Consider the following 18376-nt stretch of genomic DNA (forward strand, 5'->3'; position numbering starts at 1 on the left):
CCCCAAAAAAATAAAGGAAAAAAGAACTGGATGTACATTTCCAAAATATAAGATAAAAAACAAATAAAACAAAACCTACATACAGCAACAGTGTTTTATGTTGTGTAGGCTCCTATGATGTAAGTAATGGGCCCCCAATCATTTTAAGTTAGAGCTTAATAATTATTTCACTATTAATATACTTCTTCTTAATTGTATTTCACTATTAATATATTTCTTCTTAATTGTATTTCAGTTCAACAATTACTTTGATAAAATATGTACTTTGTTATGTGCAAATGGCTTTAGATACCTATTAGATCCATAAATTACCGTATAGCATATTCAAAATAAAAAAATTCCTTCCAGTAGCACCTTAAAGACCAACTAAGTTAGTTCTTGGTATGAGCTTTCGTGTGCATGCACACTTCTTCAGATACCGTGTATCTGAAGAAGTGTGCATGCACACGAAAGTTCATACTAAGAACTAACTTAGTTGGTCTTTAAGGTGCTACTGGAAGGAATTTTTTTATTTTGACTATGGCAGACCAACACGGCTACCTATCTACGTATAGCATATATTCAACACAAAAAACAGCGACAATTTGTTGTTGACAAAGGATAGCTGGACATATAAAGGGCTCCATTACCTTCAGTAGCTTAGGGCCTCATCAAACCTAAATCCAGCCCTGAGTCCAAACCTAAACCCCACCTCACCCACCTCTCCCTGCAGTGGCAGACTTCGGGCTCCCAAATTTCAGCGAAGCCCTGTGCACCAGTAAAATCTGGAACCCCCTGCTTGCTGTACCCCGTTTTGGCGCCCCCTGCAGTGCGGCGGACGGTGCAACCACAATGGTCACACCACTCTAAAACCGCCTCTGCTCACCCAAATATCCCTTCATGGCTCGTCCCACCCTCTCCTTTCATAGCTTGCCCCAAACTGCCCCCTCCTTCCGCAGCCCTGTCCAAGCGTCTCCCTCGTCCGCCACAGCTCATCCTACCTTTTGAAGGTGGGCATGCGCTTCTTAGAGCGGTTTTCTGAAACACCAGCCCTCCTTTGTCAAACCTTGCCGCAGTGGCATTTTACAGGCCGCTGCAGGTGTTTCTTGCCTGAGTCACCAGCCACCCATGCTTCCCATTTGCCTGACTGCCATCATACTGGAGTTGGAGCAGCTGCCTGTCTTCATCCACTCAAACTGCACCCTGATGACAGCCCTACAATTTTATGTATATATATAACTGTGAGGCTAGTGACGTCTTTGCCTGTTAAAAAGAATTTTCAGCTTTGAAAAATCCCTCTTTTACATTTATCAAACAAAAGTTTAAAATGGAACTATTTGACACCTTCTTGACACTGAAATAAAATTGTTGGGAGGGTTGTCATATTTTAGGAGATGGTATGTAGAGACTTGAAGTTAATTATAACTTCAAGAAAAAGGAATATATTCAATATTATTGTGGCATCTGACTGTATTTTAGATTATTTTTATTGTGCATTATCCGTTAGTATTATAAATATACTATACACTGAAATATATATTTGGTAAATGTAAAAGAAAGGAACCTGCCGCTCCCTCCAGCTGAAAAATTTGCTATTTTTCATCAGATAATATAAAGTGCTAGAGCTCAAACCAAGTCCAAACCCATCAGTAGAGATTTTACAAAACCTTGTAAAGACCTGGTTCTTTTAATAGCAACCCCATCCCTTGCTATGGCACCTTAGATCATGGACACACCCTAGATTAATTCCTGTAATTCAGAAATCACAAATGTCTACAGGACCTTTGTTTCCATGCTGACCAACCCTCCCTGCATCTCCAGAGCTGTGTTTGGGTGACTGGAAGCAGCATCTCTGCTTCGCCCCCTGCCTTACCTTCAGCACACCGGCAAACATCGCCATGGCATATCTTATCGAGGAGGCCACTCCCTTTGGAGGGATGGTAGAACTTGGTGCATTGCTCATCTGAAAGGAAGAATGAAAAGAGAGGTCCTTACTTCCACACTGACATGCCTGTGTGCCTCACCGATTTAATTCCCTGGTGGGGGGTTGATTCCATAATATAAGCCTTAGGAAATGACCCATTTCTCCCAAGCGGAATATTAGTGATACATCACCCTGACTTAATGCAGGGAAACCCATGAAGAAGGTTTCTTTAAATGGTCACATGGAAAGGAGAGAGTAGTACCCCAGCATTCTCTTCAAGTTCTGTACTCTATTCTTCAGGTAACGGTCTGAGGCTGGAAGTGTATTTTGCTGCACAAATTGACCTATGCACAAATGGTCATGCTCCTCAGTACAGACAGTGCTGCCACGAAGGACCCCGGAGTTCCTGGGCTTAAGCGTGGCTAAGGAACCGCAGATATAATTCAGAAGTCACTTGAAAAATGTGGTTTATTGTTCTTTCTGACAATTGCATTACAAGGGAGACTGTGGGCAAATATTTTCAGCAGATGTCGATCTGAGTTTGGTGGAGCCACCAGTGCTCAGTTAAAAGGGCTTGGCAGCCCAGGTCGAGCCTGTCAGTGGCCAGCTCACCCTCCCTGGCACTATAACACCGAGAGAGACCTTAAAGAGAGAGCAGGTATCCCATCAAGCAGGTGAGCTCTTTGGCAAAATACCTTGGGATAGGCCCATCCTGCCCAAGAAGCCACAAAAAAAATCCACTCTTGCATGCTGCGGCAAAGCTGATTAGGACAATTACTCACGTTTCTATAGTATTCTGTCTTTCCTATGTGCCCACACACCCTGGGTGGGTTAGTGCTAGAGGAGGAAACCAGGGGCCAAGCCACCCTGGTTTTGTTCACTGCCCTTGGAAGGAAATTACCGTATTTTTCAGTCTATAAGACGCCTCCATGTATAAGACGCTCCCTATTTTGGGGGACTAAGATTTAAGAAAATGGCCTCAGCATTATCAGCATATAAGACACCCCTAGTTTTTGACATGATTTATGAGGGGGGGGGGAACCTAGTCTTATACACAGAAAAATACGGTATACATTGGTACCTCTGGTTACGTACTTAATTCATTCTGGAGGTCCGTTCTTAACTTGAAACTGTTCTTAACCTGAGGTACCACTTTAGCTAATGGGGCCTCCCGCTGCTGCCGCGCCGCCACCGTGCAATTTCTGTTCTCATCCTAAGGTAAAATTCTTAACCCGAGAGACTACTTCCAGGTTAGCAGAGTCTGTAACCCGAAGCGTTTGTAACATGAGGTACCACTGTATCTGGCTGCTTAGAGCAGGGATGTCTTAGGGCTGGATGTTGCTGAGCTGCGCTACTTGTGGGTCTCTGCTCTCATGTCATTACCTTTTGATGTTTTTATGTGATATATTGCTCAATTCTGCATTCATAAAATGGGGCCAAAATGACTTTCAGAAAAGTTATGTGCATGCTATTTGGTCAATACACCTATCTGGCTGGGTCCACGGGGAGAGCTGTATGTAATATTAAGAGAATCCAGCTTGTATTTTATGTCCTCAAGTTCACCAGAGCCCAAAGTCCCAGTTTTACACACAGCTGTAGGGATCAGGCCCTAAGATGCACAACTGAGGGCAGCTTTCAACTTATCCCGACGTTGCCATTACCTAGATTATAATAGCTGTACACCTTGACAGATCCAGGCTGAATGAGACCAGTTTCAAAATAGTTGTAAGCTTTAAATTGCAAACATTCATCTTCTTCATGAGAAACCTAGGATGGGAAGAGAAAAGAAAAAACAAGTCTTTGGGTGCCAGTCTTCCACCAGAGAAGAAAATCCATACAAGCTCCATACGTTCATGATTTCTAAACCCTAAGACTGTGCACCTAAACTGAACCTGAAAGTGCTCCTATAATTTTAAGAGTTGTGTGTAGAAAAGAAAAAAACTACCAACTGTAGCTTCCTCCTACACTACACAGCTCTAAGATAGAATTTCACTATGTGGCTTTTCCTAAGTCCTAGGTAAAGGTAAAGGGACCCCTGACTGTTAGGTCCAGTCGCGGACGACTCTGAGGTTGCAGCGCTCATCTCGCTTTATTGGCTGAGGGAGCCAGCATACAGCTTCCAGGTCATGTGGCCAGAATGACTAAGCCACTTCTGGCGAACCAGAGAAGCACATGGAAACACGGTCTACCTTCCCGCCAGAGCGGTACCTATTTATCTACTTGCACTTTGAGGTGCTTTCGAACTGCTAGGTTGGCAGGAGCTGGGACCGAGCAACGGGAGCTTACCCTGTCGTGGGGATTCAAACCGCCGACCTTCCAATCAGCAAGCCCTAGGTTCAGTGGTTTAGACCACAGTGCCACCCGTGTCTAAGTCCTAAGCTATTCTTAAAAGATACACAACGGCCTTTACTTTGGGCTGGGAAGACCTGTGTTTAAGGCCTGCCTGAACCAGGAAGCTTATTAGGCACCCTGAAGCAAATAATTTACCTCATGATTCAAAATACAGAATGATAACACCTTCTCAAATTACACGGGGACTAGTGTGTATGCCCATGAAGACAAAATGCTTCTTGTGCCAGCTCAAGAAAATAAAAAAAATCCTGTAATATGTATATGCATAACCCACCCTCTAACTCACAGATGCACACCAGTGTTAGTCTAGCTACAGTTACATTTAGTTATGCCAGTTATTCCCAGAACCTCTCCAGCAAGTATTTACCTTGTCCAGATAAATGATGAGGTTCCCTTTTTCAGACACGGTGTTGATGTCAAACTTGGAGATGTATCTGTCGACTCCCTCAGAAAGCTGAACACAGAATGAGAACAATTGACATCATTGGCACCAAGGGTTGGAGTTAACCCAAGCATGCAACCCCTCAGGGGTAGAGCATTTCATCTAGAGGAAATTTGGAGGCTCAATATACCGTAATTTTCTGTCTATTAGACGCCCCCATATATAAGACTCCCCCCTATTTTGGGGGACTCAATTTTAAGAAAATGAGGGGAGATGGCCCAAAGTTGTTGAGCCTCTCCCCCCACGCAGCTGCAGGCGGGAAACACTCCCTAGATCATTTCCTGTGCACAACCACATCAAGGGAAGTTGCGCTCCAGCCAGCCGGTTGGGTGGAGGGCACCTTCCCCCATGCTGCTGCGCGCGGGAAACGATCCAGGGAGTGCTTCCCATGTGCAGCAGCATCGGGGGACGCTGTGCACTGCCAGCCAGTGCCCCCAGATCGCTCCCCCCACACAGCAGCATCTCCCCCCCATGCTACTATCCGTGTATTGGACGACCCCAGTTTTTTGCCCTTTTTGTGTCAAAAAACCTCATCCAGTACGCAGAAAAATATGGTATGTATCTGAGGGATTTCAAGAGAGGTAGGATGAATTTTCATACGGTTAGAGAAATTTCTTAGGGAAATTCCACAGAACCCTCAGTCATTTCTCCCAAGGCAGGAGGAATGTTGAAATTCCTGCATGGAACAGACTCCCAGGAGAGGTGGTGGACTCTCCTTCCTTGGAGGTTTTTAAGCAGAGGTTGGATGGCCACCTGTCATGGATGCTCTAGCTGAGATTCCTGCATTTCAGGGGGTTGGACTAGATGGCCCTTGGGTCCCCTCCAACTCTATGATTCTATGATCTTCTGTTCACCCAGTCTAGTAAGCTGCTGCCTCATAGCAGGAGAACTGGTGGCACATTTATGACAAACCCTAATCCATTCTTCCTGTGGATCTAATTCCAAGTTTTTTTGCTGACTGCAGTGAATTTTCTAGTGCAATATTCTCAAAGAACAACTGAAGCAGTCATCTCCAGTGCCAAGGAAAGCTCGCCTACCCTCTTAAGATCTCCAATGTCAGGTGAAAAGCCAGTAAGCATGGAGACATCAATGATTGACATTGCAGCATCAACCTTTCCAAGATACCTAGAATGAGGGACAGGGAAAATGAGGCCAGAATGGATTTCATTGCCATTAACATCAGAATTAACAATAACAATTTAAAACAATATGTCAACCAGCATGCTAAAGTCAATTGCAATTGCAGAACAGGCAGCAGAAGTGAAAATATAGCATCGCTGTCCATTTCATCGGGACAAAAAGGTGTGCCTCTCCCTCCCATCTAAATGAAAATAATGCAAAGGCAAGGTGTGCCTCGCAAGGCCATTCTGTGGGCCACTGTATGTGAACCTCACTCCACCAAGTAGATCTTAACAAACAGGCAGGCTGGCGTGGGAAGAGGTGTTCTTTCTGTTATTTGGGGCAAAAGTCATTGAACACTTCCTGTTTGTGCTCTTTTTTTCCTTTAAAAAAATTTGGACAGCTCCAGAGCCGTCTTTCCCATTGGTGTTAGTGGTTCGTTGTGCCAGGGGTGCCCTAGCGAGTGGGGGAGCTGCGCAGCTTTGCCGGCAGCCTCCCCTTTCCCTGCACGTCTGCCAGCTGTGCCCCGCCAACTATATGCCTGGTGGGCATGCAGCTTCCTTCCCAAGCCTCCGCAAGAGGAGAGCGATCCCCACAGAGGCTTAGCCTCTGCAGCTGCTGAAGACAGCCCTGCTCCTGGTCGTTGTCCTCCTCCTGCTTCCTGGTGAAAGGCGGCGCACAGCCTTCCCAGGCTGCCTTCTCTGGCGCCCTGACACTGGAGAGCATGTCCGCCAGCACATTTTCCTGCTCAATCGCCACCACCACGCTGGGGATCAGGGCAGTGGGGGAGGCAGAGGACATTTTCTACCGCCCCGTCCCTTGTTTTGGAGTTGTCGGGGAGGGGGGCGTCGGAGGGATCTTTGCACCACAGTGCCGGATATGCTTAAGACGGCCCTGGACAGCTTGCTTGATGCACAGTGGTTATGTAGGTGTGCAATACAAACGGCAAAACCACAACTGAGCAACCTACCGTGGCTTAAAATCTCGATTGTTTAGCTATTTCAGTAGACTCTCTGGTGTTCAGAATTGGAACCATTCCTTTATCTTGTGTTCCTTTTCCAGGCTGAGGGCTTATCCATGCTTTCCTTTTGCCCCACACTTTCCAGGCACAGGCCAATGCTTCAAAGCTCCGTGTCCAAGTGTTCCCTGGAGCTTTGTGGTTTTGCTCCAATTCAGTGGTAAAAGTGGGTTTTCGCGGGGAAATCTTGGGGGGGGGGGAGAGCACTTGGATATGAAGCTACAGTGGTACCTCGCAAGACGAATGCCTCGCAAGACGAAAAATGCGCAAGACAAAAGAGTTTTCCGTTTTTTGAGTCGTTCCGCAAGACGAATTTCCCTATGGGCTTGCTTCGCAAGACGAAACGTCTTGCGAGTTCTTGCGAGTTTGTTTCCTTTTTCTTAAAGCCGCTAAGCTGCTAAGCCGCTAATAGCCATGCTTCGCAAGACGAAAAAACCGCAAGGCGAAGAGACTTGCAGAACGGATTAATTTCGTCTTGCGAGGCACCACTGTATAAAGTTCAAGCCATGCCTGGAAAGCATGAAGGAAAGGTAACTGCAGATAAGCCCAGAGAGTATGGTGCAGTCAACCGCCCTACAAATCCAAATATCTCAAACTCCTGAAACCAGAGAAGCCTATGGTTGTTAAGCAACAATTTCTGCTTCTCCTAGTCGTTGCTTTGAATGTTCAGTGATGGTGACCCAGGTCTATCTTGAAAGCCCCAAATGCTCACCTGGTGCAGATGTTGATCTTGACTGCTCCTTTGGCTCCCTTTTCCTGCCCTTTAACTTGTAATTGGGGGGGAAGCACAAAGAATTAGTCACTTTGTGGAAATTCCTTGCAGTGTGACTCAAAAAAGAGTAACACAGGCTTGATTGTCCAACTAAGATCCATACTTGTCATTGCTGGCCTATCCAACTAATAGGCCCCTTCCCAAAGAATGTCATGGTCATGACTGGGGATGTGGGGCTCTCCAGATGTTGTTGGACCACAACCCTTCATCCCTGCCATGGGATGGGACCACTTGCCATGCTGTCTGCGGCTGATGAGACTTGGAGTCCAACAACTTCTCTGGTCTCAAGCTTGCTTCCAGTATCACAACTGGACTGGGGTCGGGGAAAAGGAGTTGGGGCAAATGAGTGCAAAGAGGGGAGGGGAGGGGAAGGAGGGGGTCTATGCAGCTTTACCCATATGTCCCTACTTATTTTAACACCAGACCCACCCATCCCAGACACACAATTAGACAAACATTTGCTACTGTCACATCTAGCTTGGCCCTTGCAATTGCTGTTCAATTTGGACATTTTAACATCTGAAGTCTGCAGTGCTCTCTTCCCTGGAGGTGCTTTGTGATGTTGTTTGGAGAACTTGTTCAAAGTTCAATTTCTGGGACCATTAGAGTGAGTGGTATTGAACAAGCCAAGCAGTGTCTCAGTTCAGACTGGCAGATTATACAGGGCACACTACGATTCATCACTGTCTGAATTCTTTGTTTGTTTGTTTTGTCCTACCTAATATTTTAAAAAGATACAACTATTTATAGGATTGTTCTTGGGTAAATCTTGCACTATCCCTCCTTCTGGCATTGCCTCACCTTCCTTTTCCAAGCCCTTTTGCCTTTTTCTTCTCTCTGTACCCTGACCTAGTTTTCAAATGTGGTTTTTTTTGCACCATTTTACCCATATTCACCTGGTTAATTTTATACGAATTTCTCTAAGCAGTAGATAAACAAGCAAGACCACTCTTTGTACAGGTACACCTGGAGTACCGTGCCCAGTTCAGGGTCCCGTTGTTTAAGAAGGATATTGACAAGATAGAATGTGTGCAGAGAAGGGCAAATAAGATGATCAGGGGTCTGGAAACCATGCCTTATGAGGAATGGTTGAAGGAGCTGGGTATGTTTAGTCTGAAGAAAAGAAGACTGAGGGATGATCTGATAGCCATCTTCAAGTATCTGAAGTGCAGCCACATGGAAGACGAAGCAAGCTTGTTTCCTCCTCTTCCAGAGGGTTTCAAATTACAATAAAGGGAATTCTAAAAATTATGAAAAACTTTCTGATGGTGATAGCTGTTTGACAGCGTAATAGACTACCTCAGAAGGTGATGGATTCTCCTGCATTTGAGGTTTCTAAAGAGAGGTTGGTATCTGTCACAGATTCTTTAGCTGTGATTTCTGCATTGCTGAATGACCCTTGTTGTACCTTCCAACTCTACAATTCTATTATTCTACTGATTTCAGAAAACAATCCCCTAGCCCATCAGTCTTCTGGGAAGCACATGTAGTTCTAGAAAATCTAAACCCACCACTCAAACTTACACAGTGGGACATCTTCAACAGAAACTCGCAGAGAAAAATTCTTGCACTGCTCTGCCTCCTCCCGTATCTTTGCATTATATACCGTCACAACAGTCATAGTTGCTTTTCCTGTGCCAGTTGCTTTCACGGTGAAATCTTGATTGAGCTTGGTCTAAAGAAACAAAGAGGGTTAGTATGCTTTTGGATTGTGTTCTTTACTGACTGATGTCATTGTACTGATTATTGTCACTGTTGTTTCCCCCCCCCCTGTTGTAGCGTGGCTTGAACTAGAGGTGGGATACAAATAAATAAACATTTAATGTGTATGTGTCTTAGGAGACAATGGAAGTAAAAACAATGCTGTACCTCTGTTGACCGGGTAACGAGGGCATTCGCATACTCAATCCTGACAGTAAATGGATTTTGACGTTCTGGCAGTTTAATAGAAACATCCAAGTTCAGGTCCTTATGGGTAGGGACGTCGATCTCATACTGGGCAAGAGCTTGGAATACCATGATGGTTGCCTGAAATGGGAGGAAGAAGATGGGAGTTCAGTGAGTTCAGCTTGTGGTGCCCACCTAGACATAGAGGAAATGACAGTTTGCTAATGGAGGTTACCAGGAAACTGGAGCACACTCAGGGACAAATCTGTCAATTTTGGTCTCTCTCAAGTTTCTCATTTCCCCAAACTTAAATTCAGTTCTGCAAATTTCCACAACAACTTGTAAGTTGGTGAAAATTTCTCCTAACTGACATTTGTGTGTGTGTTCTGAAACATTTTTACAAATAGGTTCTCCTAATATAGTGTGCTTTTGTGTATTATTTTTACTAATATATGCATTCCTGTTAACTTTCCCCTAATATATGAATTTCTGTACACAGGGTAGAATTCAATGAAGCTCTAAGTGACTACACAGAACCATTTGTACTGGTATAATGGGACTCCCCCTCACCTGTTCCCCATAAACCTGTTCTGTGAGTTCCCCGAATCCTCTAGAAAAGCCCCACTGCACAAACAAACCTTGTTACACACATAGAATCATAGCACATGCAGCATCTTAGATGAGTCCAGGCCATACTGTTTGGCTGGAGAGCCAAAATTAATAGGCATGTCTAATTTAGGGCTCCTCCACACTTTCTTATGTCCTTCTTCCTAGAAAGCATGGGTCTGAGCAATCTTTCCCTTGCCCCAGTCCTTTCCCAGGGAAAAAATGTTATTTAGTGCTAAATCAGAGCAAATAGGCAGGGAATTGTTTTGTATTCTGCAGGTAAAGGTAAAAAGGTAAAGGACCCCTGGACGGTTAAGTCTTTGGGGTATGGTGCTCATCTTGCTTTCAGGCGTTTGTCCACAGACAGCTTTCCAGGTTGTGTTGCCAGCATGACTAAACAGCTTCTGGCGCAACAGAACACCTTGACAAGTGCCAGAGTGCACGGAAATGCTGTTTACCTTCCCGCCGCACTGGTACCTATTTATCTACTCACATTGCTAGGTTGCCAGGAGCTGGGACAGAGCAATGGGAGCTCACCCTGTTGTGTGGATTCGAACTGCTGACCTTCTGATCAGCAAGCACAAGAGGGTCAGTGGTTTAGACCACAGCTCCATCCGCATCCCTTTTATTCTGCAGGTAAAGCATTCTATCATAAGAGCCCCCACCAGCAAACTAAAGTGGTATAGCCTAGACCAGGCTGAGCACTAAGAACTAGGTGCAAATACAGGCTACAGTTCAGTTTTTAAGCAGCCCAACTGCTGTTGGCAGCAGCAGAAAGAGAATAAAGCAAACAATCACCTGGGTTTGTCCATATGTCCCTCCATAATACTTCTGCTCTGTCAGCCACTTGACTATGGGACCAACAGCATCAAATTTCCTCATTTTCAGCAAGGCCAGCAGAGCATAGGATGTGCCTTCGATGTTGTAGGTGCGAGCATTATATTCCTCCCAGCGATTCTTATCTATATACCAGCAATGAAACAGATCCTCATTAAACAAATCCCGGTGGGCGGATGAGCTCAGTGTGCTAAGGACCCACCCAATTCCCACCAGTTTCCATTCAGAGATTATCAAAGTACTATACAATACATTATAAACTAAAAACTGCCTCTCACTTGCCTGCAAGTCTCCTACCTCCCCCAGCCATTGGCCAAGCTGCTGTGATGCTATGGTATGTTTATGAACAAATTTACAACAGCTATGGAAGAGAATTAATGAAGTCACAGAATTTTGAAAACCAGTGCAAGAAACAAAACATTCATTTGTCATAGAATGGTAGAATTGGAAGGGATCCCAAGTGTCATCTAGACCATCCCCCTTGTTTAAAGGAAGAAGCCAGCAACCATTAAAAGACAGCCCTGAGGCTCATCCACACAAGCACAAACACCCACAACCACACAGCATTTCAGCCATTCTTTCTCAGGCTTCACACATTGCTTCTTCTCCTCGTCAGCCCATGCATCCCCTTCCAACAAGTAAAGCAAAAGCAAAAAGTCCCTTTCCCCTCCACTGTTGTATTTGGCTTCATTTGGCACCCACAACCACCACGGGGCCCTTTCCTTCTCTTGCTGCTCTGCAGACACAACCTTTCCATTTCTCCCCAACAGCAGAAGGAACAAGGCTGCCAGGAGGGAGAGGGAAGGGTGCATGGAGTCAGGATATACTCTCTTGGTACTCTGGAAAGCATTCCCAGTTCCCACAGGGCAGCCGCTTACGGGCTGCTTTTGGCCTGGCTGCTGCCACTGTCCTCCTTCCTAGAAGTCTTCCAAGCTGCTCCTTACATGAGCACAGGGACGCGGACTTAGAAAAAATATTGGGGGGGCCCGGGAAAGCTCATGAATAATAAATAAGCTCATGAATATGCAAATAAAGTGGCTCCGGCCCTAAATAGGGCAAGCCACGCCCCCCCAGCCAGCCGATTGGCTGGCTGGGAGGTGTGGCCAGTCGGGATTCCCCTGTTCTCGCGGGATTTCCGGCCGGGGCTCTCCGATTAGGGCGCGCGGCTGGCTGGCTGGCGAAGGAGCAGGTGGGGAGGAGGCGGGGGACGGCGGCGGCGCTCTGCTGGAAGGGCGCCCGCCCGAGATTATTGGGGGGGCTGAGCCCCCCCAAAAATTTTTTTGAGGGGGCTCGAGCCCCCTCAAGCCCCATGGAGTCGGCGCCTATGCATGAGCAGCTCATCTTCAAAACCTGACCATGTTTTTTCTTGCATTGAGTGTGCTGCCACAAACATACCTCTTGATGCTTCCATGAGTACCTTGTCATCATTAAGCCTTCCTGCCAGGGCTAAAGCATAAGCTGTGAGGGCCACAGTGTAAGGTCTTTGCAATGTCCCATATTGCTTTAATAAATACTCAGAAGCTTTGGTGATGCTGCTCTCTAGAATCTGGATAAAGAGAAGACAAGAGAAGTAGATATGTTAGGAGTGTTTGGGGAAGGAAACACATTGTTATGTGCTCCTGCGCTTCTGAGCAGTGAGAAGTTTCAGGGGAAGCACTACTGAGATCAGTCTCCTTTGGTTTAGAAATATACAAACAATATACAAGCAAAGCATAATGGGAACAAACGGGCACTCCTACGGCAGGCAGCAGATCCTCAGAGACCAGCTTATGCAGCTATCTCAGCCATAATCTTCCTCGTTTATAGATTAATACCCCAACTTTCCAATTTCAAAACCTATAGAAATGCCCAAGACAACTTCCATAAGCAAAAGCCAATTAAGTCACATCTAACCAGATGTAAAACACACAAATATCTGCAGCTATCATAATTGTATGGTGCTTTGGGCTTGAAGAAAGGTGAGGCCAAAATGCCCTCTCCTCTCTCGCAACCCCATTTGTGGCTAGTGAAATATGGGGCGGCCCATTGGGGAGAGAGGAGTGGCGCTTCCACTGCCTCCCAGAGACAGTGTTGGCCCCAGGCAAAGGAGGGGGAGGGGATTCATTTCTGCTGCAAAAGTGGTCATCAATGGAGATAACTATTCTTATCTGGAATGATGCTAAATTCTGAAGGGAAATGAGGAGTTCCATCACCAAAACTAAACAGAAAACCATGCTGCCACCCGTCAGTTAGAAACACACATATACACTGAACCTTTTTGGTGATTTTCACCACCACCATCGGCAAGCAGCAGCCTGTGTCACTGTCACTGCAGCTTACCTGGATAGAGTTCAAGTAGGGAGGTGACAGCATCTGGGCTGCAATAAGCTCACTGGTGGAAGCACAGGATTGGCTCAAGTGGCATGCCTGAGCAACCTCAACCTCGCTGCTGTCCTGACTAACCCCATCCAGCTAAACTGCAGTGATACTGGAGTTGGAAAGACGGTTCTACCTCACCATAAAAGTAAAGGTAAAGGGACCCCTGACCATTAGGTCCAGTCGTGGCCGACTCTGGGGTTGTGGCGCTCATCTCGTTTTATTGGCCAAGGGACCCGGCGTACAGCTTCTGGGTCATGTGGCCAGCATGACTAAGCAGCTTCTGGCAAACCAGAGCACTGCACAAAAATGCAGTTTACCTTCCCGCCAGAGTGGTACCTATTTATCTACTTGCACTTTGACATGCTTTCGAACTGCTAGGTTGGCAGGAGCAGGGACCGAGCAACGGGAGCTCACCCCATCGCAGGGATTCGAACCTCCGACCTTCTGACCGGCAAGCCCTAGGCTCTGGGGTTTAACCCACAGTGCCACCTCACCATATTGGCTGCTTATTGACCACTACATCACTGCAAGTGGTCTCCAATTTCTGCTCTCCTTTCAGCTCCCCATCCCCTAAACTGTGAGCTAGCGCTACATGGGGGGAAAGAGCGATTATGCAACTCACTAAAAGGCACCCAAAGCCTTACTGAAATGAAGGCATGATGCAGCACAGGCGTGCTAGTTTAGTCGCTCCCTTGAGTCCCAAAGGCTTTTAAGGTTATGGTTCTGCTTATGACTAGGTTAAGAGGGAGGAAGTAGCAAAAAGTGGACAACATGAGAAAAAACTGAGAATGTGATTATGTTGTAAAAGAGTATTGGGAAATGATATATAATAAATTGGAAAAAAATGTTTAAAAGTACTTTTCCAAAAAACCCAGAGTCCTTTGTGTTGGGGATAGTTCAGAGGGAAATTTCCATGTGTCAAAAAAGACTATTTGTGTATGCTACTACTGTGGCCTGTGTTTTGTTAGCCCCAAAATGGAAAACAAGCGAGGTCCCAACGAAAGAAGAATGGCAACTTAAACTGATGGAATATGCGCAGCTTGCAGATTTAATTTATAGATTAAGAGAACAAGAAGAATGTACGTTTAAAGAAGACTGGGAAATGTTTATTAAATATATGAGTGAAAATTGTGTTGATTTTAAAACGCTGGTAGCATTAAGATAAATTCAACAGTGTAAATCAGTTTTGATGGGTGTAACAATGGATTACCAAATTGGTTTAGTTCATGTGAAATATGCAGGATGTATGGTATGCAAAATGAACCACGGAGAGAGAAGAAGGGAAGTCATTGGTTTTCAAGGTGACCATACCTTATAATGTCTCTTGCCACTTCAAGGATACTTACATTGACTTGATCCTTGCAGATGTCTTTGGACTCCAGCAATGCAATCAGGACAAAAGCAGTTAATGATGCATCTGGTTCAGCGCCCTTATAACCCCCCTGGAAGGAAGCAAAGGGGGGGGGGAGGCAGGAACAATTGAATGTGTTTGGTTCACACAAACAGATCTCCCACCAAAAACATAGCTCAGAAGTACAGGCAGTTGGGGGTGGTGTGGAGGCAGGGGAAGCAAGCCTGAACATACCAGAAATTTGACCACCTTAGAAAATTAAGAACCCAACGTATTTTAAAAGATGTCTTCCGCTTTCTCCCATCTTTTGCAGATTGCATATCCCCTGGGAAGCTATTTGCCTTGGTGGTTTGCACAACAATAGCACTGCAGAAAAGTAACGCAGCGACAGCGGTAGGTAGGGGTGTGTCTCACCACCATGTCCTCTTTGTGAACCCCTCCATAAAGAAACTGGCCTGCAGGAAACTGTCATTGGACAAAAGGCTTGAAGGACCACCTGCCTGCAAGACAGTCTATCAACTGATTCTTCTGAATTAGGAACCAGAAAATACATGGATTTATTATCAGAAAGGACAAGCGGCAGAAAGAAAGCATACCACCATCTCTCCGTGGATCACAGGGGCATCTTCATGAAAAATTCCATCTGGTTTCTGCCTCTCCAGAATTAGCCACTTCACACCTCCACAGACCACCTCGTTGTTAATAGTGTTCACTATTTTGGAAGCCATGGCAAAGACCTTTACGACGTACGCTGTTAGCCTGCAAAGAATAAGATGCTTCAGCTCAACCATCTGATCATGAACAGAATAGAGCCTTTTAGCACTGTAAAGACTAGAAAATGTATTGTGGCACAAGCTTTTGTGAATTAGAGTCTACTTCGTCAGATGCAGGGTGTCCTATCCTGCAGTGTAGGTTTAAATACACATGGTACGGGGGGTACTGTAAACAGCGAGGTCAAAAGGAAATGAAACGCATAAAATCCAGACTGTAATAACTACATTACTATTTTAGTTTTAAAAGGGTTGTTGATAACACAGAGATCCAATCTGCTCTAGGAAAATAGGAATAGTTATTTCTTAAAACATTTCTAGATCACCTTCCAGATGATGTCTTGACATAATATAGAATGATTTAAAAATAACCATCCAACATTCAGATCACGGCACAGAATGAAATGCAGCTGACCCAGAAAAGAATAAAAATATATAAATATATTATAACATTATGAAATTAAGCAAAGGCCTGGGAGCACAGGTGTGGTTTTAATAGACACTGAAAGGCCATTCCATTCATGTGAGGGCTTGCCAAAACTCAGAGGAAAAGTGGTTCCGGAATTAGCAGACCACCACAGAGAGAGCCCTGCCCTTGGTTCCTGTTAACTGAGGTTTCATGGGTGACAGTAAGGAGAGAGATGCCTTCAGGTATCCTAATCCCAAGTTGCTTAGCCCTTTGTAGGTCAAGACCAAAACTCTCAACATGACCCAGAATCTTATTGACAGCCAATGCTAAGAGTAAGGTCCATATTGTAAAGTCCATAAAATAAGACTATACTTCTGAGTAGCATAGATGCTGCGTTTTTCACTAGCTGCAGCTCTGGACCAGAATTAAGGGCAGCCCCATACAGAGCGCATTATAGCAGTCCAACCTTGAAGTTACCAATCCTTGAGTCACAGTGGCAAGGCTGTCCCTGCACAAGTACAGATGTAGCTGTTGTGCTAGCCAAAGTTGGTAAAATAATAATAATAATTTATGTTTCAATGCATACTGGAATGGGAAGTGAAAATTTGGTAGGTTCACATTAAAATTCAAAGTGGACAAATATGTCCCCCACCTCTAGCATTGGGGTAGAGCTTTGGAACACTGAGTAGCTGGAAATATGGATGCTGTATTAGGTATTTTTGCCTGAAATATCTGATTGTTCCAATGGTAGGGAGCAGCGAGACAAAAAAATGGCACTGCTGGGGGAAAGGGAATTGGCATTTTGGACAAAGCATGCCAAAAGGAGTGAAGAGAAGGAAAAGGTGAAGAGTTAGCTAGCGAGAGCAAGAGAATGAAAATATTAGATGGTCAATAGTATGCAAGGGGGAAAAGCTGTTGCAAAGTCTACTGGAGATCTGAAAGTATACAGCCATACGAATACTGCCCTTACCAAGTGCTAGCCTTGCGGTCTTTAAAAGCAGCATAGGAGTGGTCTGCTTTCTTGTAAACCATCTGCTGGGCGTAACCTAGAAAGAGAGGAGGAGAAACAGAACTCTGAAATGCTGCTCCAGCTGCTTAGAGGGGTCAGCAAACTTTTTCAGCAGGGGCCAGTCCACTGTCCCTCAGACCTTGTAGCGGGCAGGACTATACTTTGGGGGTAAAATAAATGAACGAATTCCTATGCCCCACAAATAACCCAGAGATGCATTTTAAATAAAAGAACACATTCTACTCATGTAAAAACACGCTCATTCCCAGACCGTCCGCGGGCCAGATTTAGAAGGTGATTGGGCCAGATCCGGCCCCCGGGCCTTAGGTTGCCTACCCATGGTTAGACCTGTTGTGTCCAAACTTTTTTCAAGAGAGCCAAATTTGATGAAGTGAAGGGCAGACCTTTTTTTTTTAGGATTGCAGTTGTTGAGCTTTTTCATGATTTTACCCCCAAACCTGTTGAGATTTTTTTAGGACTGAAGTTGTTGAGGTTTTTACCCCAGGACATAAACTGCCACAGGGGCCGGATTAAACTGACTGGCGGGCCGGATTAGGCCCCTGAAATGGACTTTGGACATGCCTGGCTTAGACAAATGTATCCAGACAGACAACTGGCACTCACCCTGCACAGAAATAAACTTTGCTCCATCCCCCTTTTACAGAGGTTCCTCAGGTTAAGAACTTAATTCGTTCTTAACCTGAAACTGTCCTTAACCTGAGGTACTACTTTAGCTAATGGTGCCTCCCACTGCCGCCGTGCCGCCACTGCACAATTTCTGTTCTTATCCTGAAGCAAAGTTCTTAACCCGAGGTACTATTTCAGGGTTAGCAAAGTCTGTAACCTGAAGCGTCTGTAACCTGAAGTGTCTGTAACCCGAGGTACCACTGTATTTAATTGCTGCACTGCCTCATCTGCTCTTCCTTTGCATATGCCTTTTTCCTTGTGTCCTTTTCAGCTTTCCCTTCTGGTCTCTTTGTAGCTTTGGCAGAACACCAGTTGAGGAACAGGGCTTCTTTGCCCCATCAAGATCTTAACACAGAGCAGAACAGGCACCTCCACTATGAGGCATAGGCAGTTCTGTGGCATTCTTAATCTAGGAGGATTCTGAACTCAATGTTTCTATGGTTGAACAACTCAAGAAGCCATGGACGGACCTTTGCAAGAGCCAGAGGAGGAACAGCTCTGGAGACACCCGATTGTCTTACCTTGCATGATCTGATTGACTGCAACGGAGCGGCGATCCACCCCAAGCTTCTCCCACTGCCCTGTGGTGTCGAGGTAGTGGGTGGCAATAACTGATGGCGTCATGGTGATCATGTTCTGCTCCCCACAGCCAGAGGGCGTTACAATGAGGTGGTTCAGATTGGTCCCATCAATTGAGTCTTCAATAATCTGAGCCACGGGGTCTCCTGACCACAAAAAGAACAACAGCAGCAAATATGTGAACCCAAGCAGGCAGAAAGCCAGTAGAGACCATGTAGGGGTTGCAATCTTAGCCTAGCTGGATCCTAAGCACAGACAGCTCTTGCCTCCTCCTTCC

General features: G+C 45.5%; 1 protein-coding gene across 1 annotated transcript in view; it reads right to left on the reverse strand.

The window, feature by feature from the left end:
• LOC308576474 (venom factor-like) overlaps positions 1 to 18376 on the reverse strand; it is a 57497-nt gene that overhangs the window by 6658 nt on the left and 32463 nt on the right. Inside the window, exons 24-36 of the mRNA XM_081175841.1 lie at positions 18042 to 18245; positions 16795 to 16870; positions 15242 to 15404; positions 14641 to 14736; positions 12332 to 12482; positions 10898 to 11061; positions 9476 to 9634; positions 9131 to 9281; positions 7547 to 7601; positions 5735 to 5822; positions 4623 to 4709; positions 3565 to 3670; positions 1853 to 1942 (exon numbers count right to left, since the gene is read on the reverse strand). Of these exons, the coding sequence (XP_081031967.1) occupies positions 1853 to 1942; positions 3565 to 3670; positions 4623 to 4709; positions 5735 to 5822; positions 7547 to 7601; positions 9131 to 9281; positions 9476 to 9634; positions 10898 to 11061; positions 12332 to 12482; positions 14641 to 14736; positions 15242 to 15404; positions 16795 to 16870; positions 18042 to 18245 (1590 nt within the window). The remainder of the gene's footprint in view (positions 1 to 1852; positions 1943 to 3564; positions 3671 to 4622; positions 4710 to 5734; positions 5823 to 7546; positions 7602 to 9130; positions 9282 to 9475; positions 9635 to 10897; positions 11062 to 12331; positions 12483 to 14640; positions 14737 to 15241; positions 15405 to 16794; positions 16871 to 18041; positions 18246 to 18376) is intronic.

The sequence above is a fragment of the Podarcis bocagei genome (assembly GCF_964188305.1).
Source record: "Podarcis bocagei genome assembly, chromosome: 17".
In the NCBI taxonomy this organism is placed as follows: domain Eukaryota; kingdom Metazoa; phylum Chordata; class Lepidosauria; order Squamata; family Lacertidae; genus Podarcis; species Podarcis bocagei.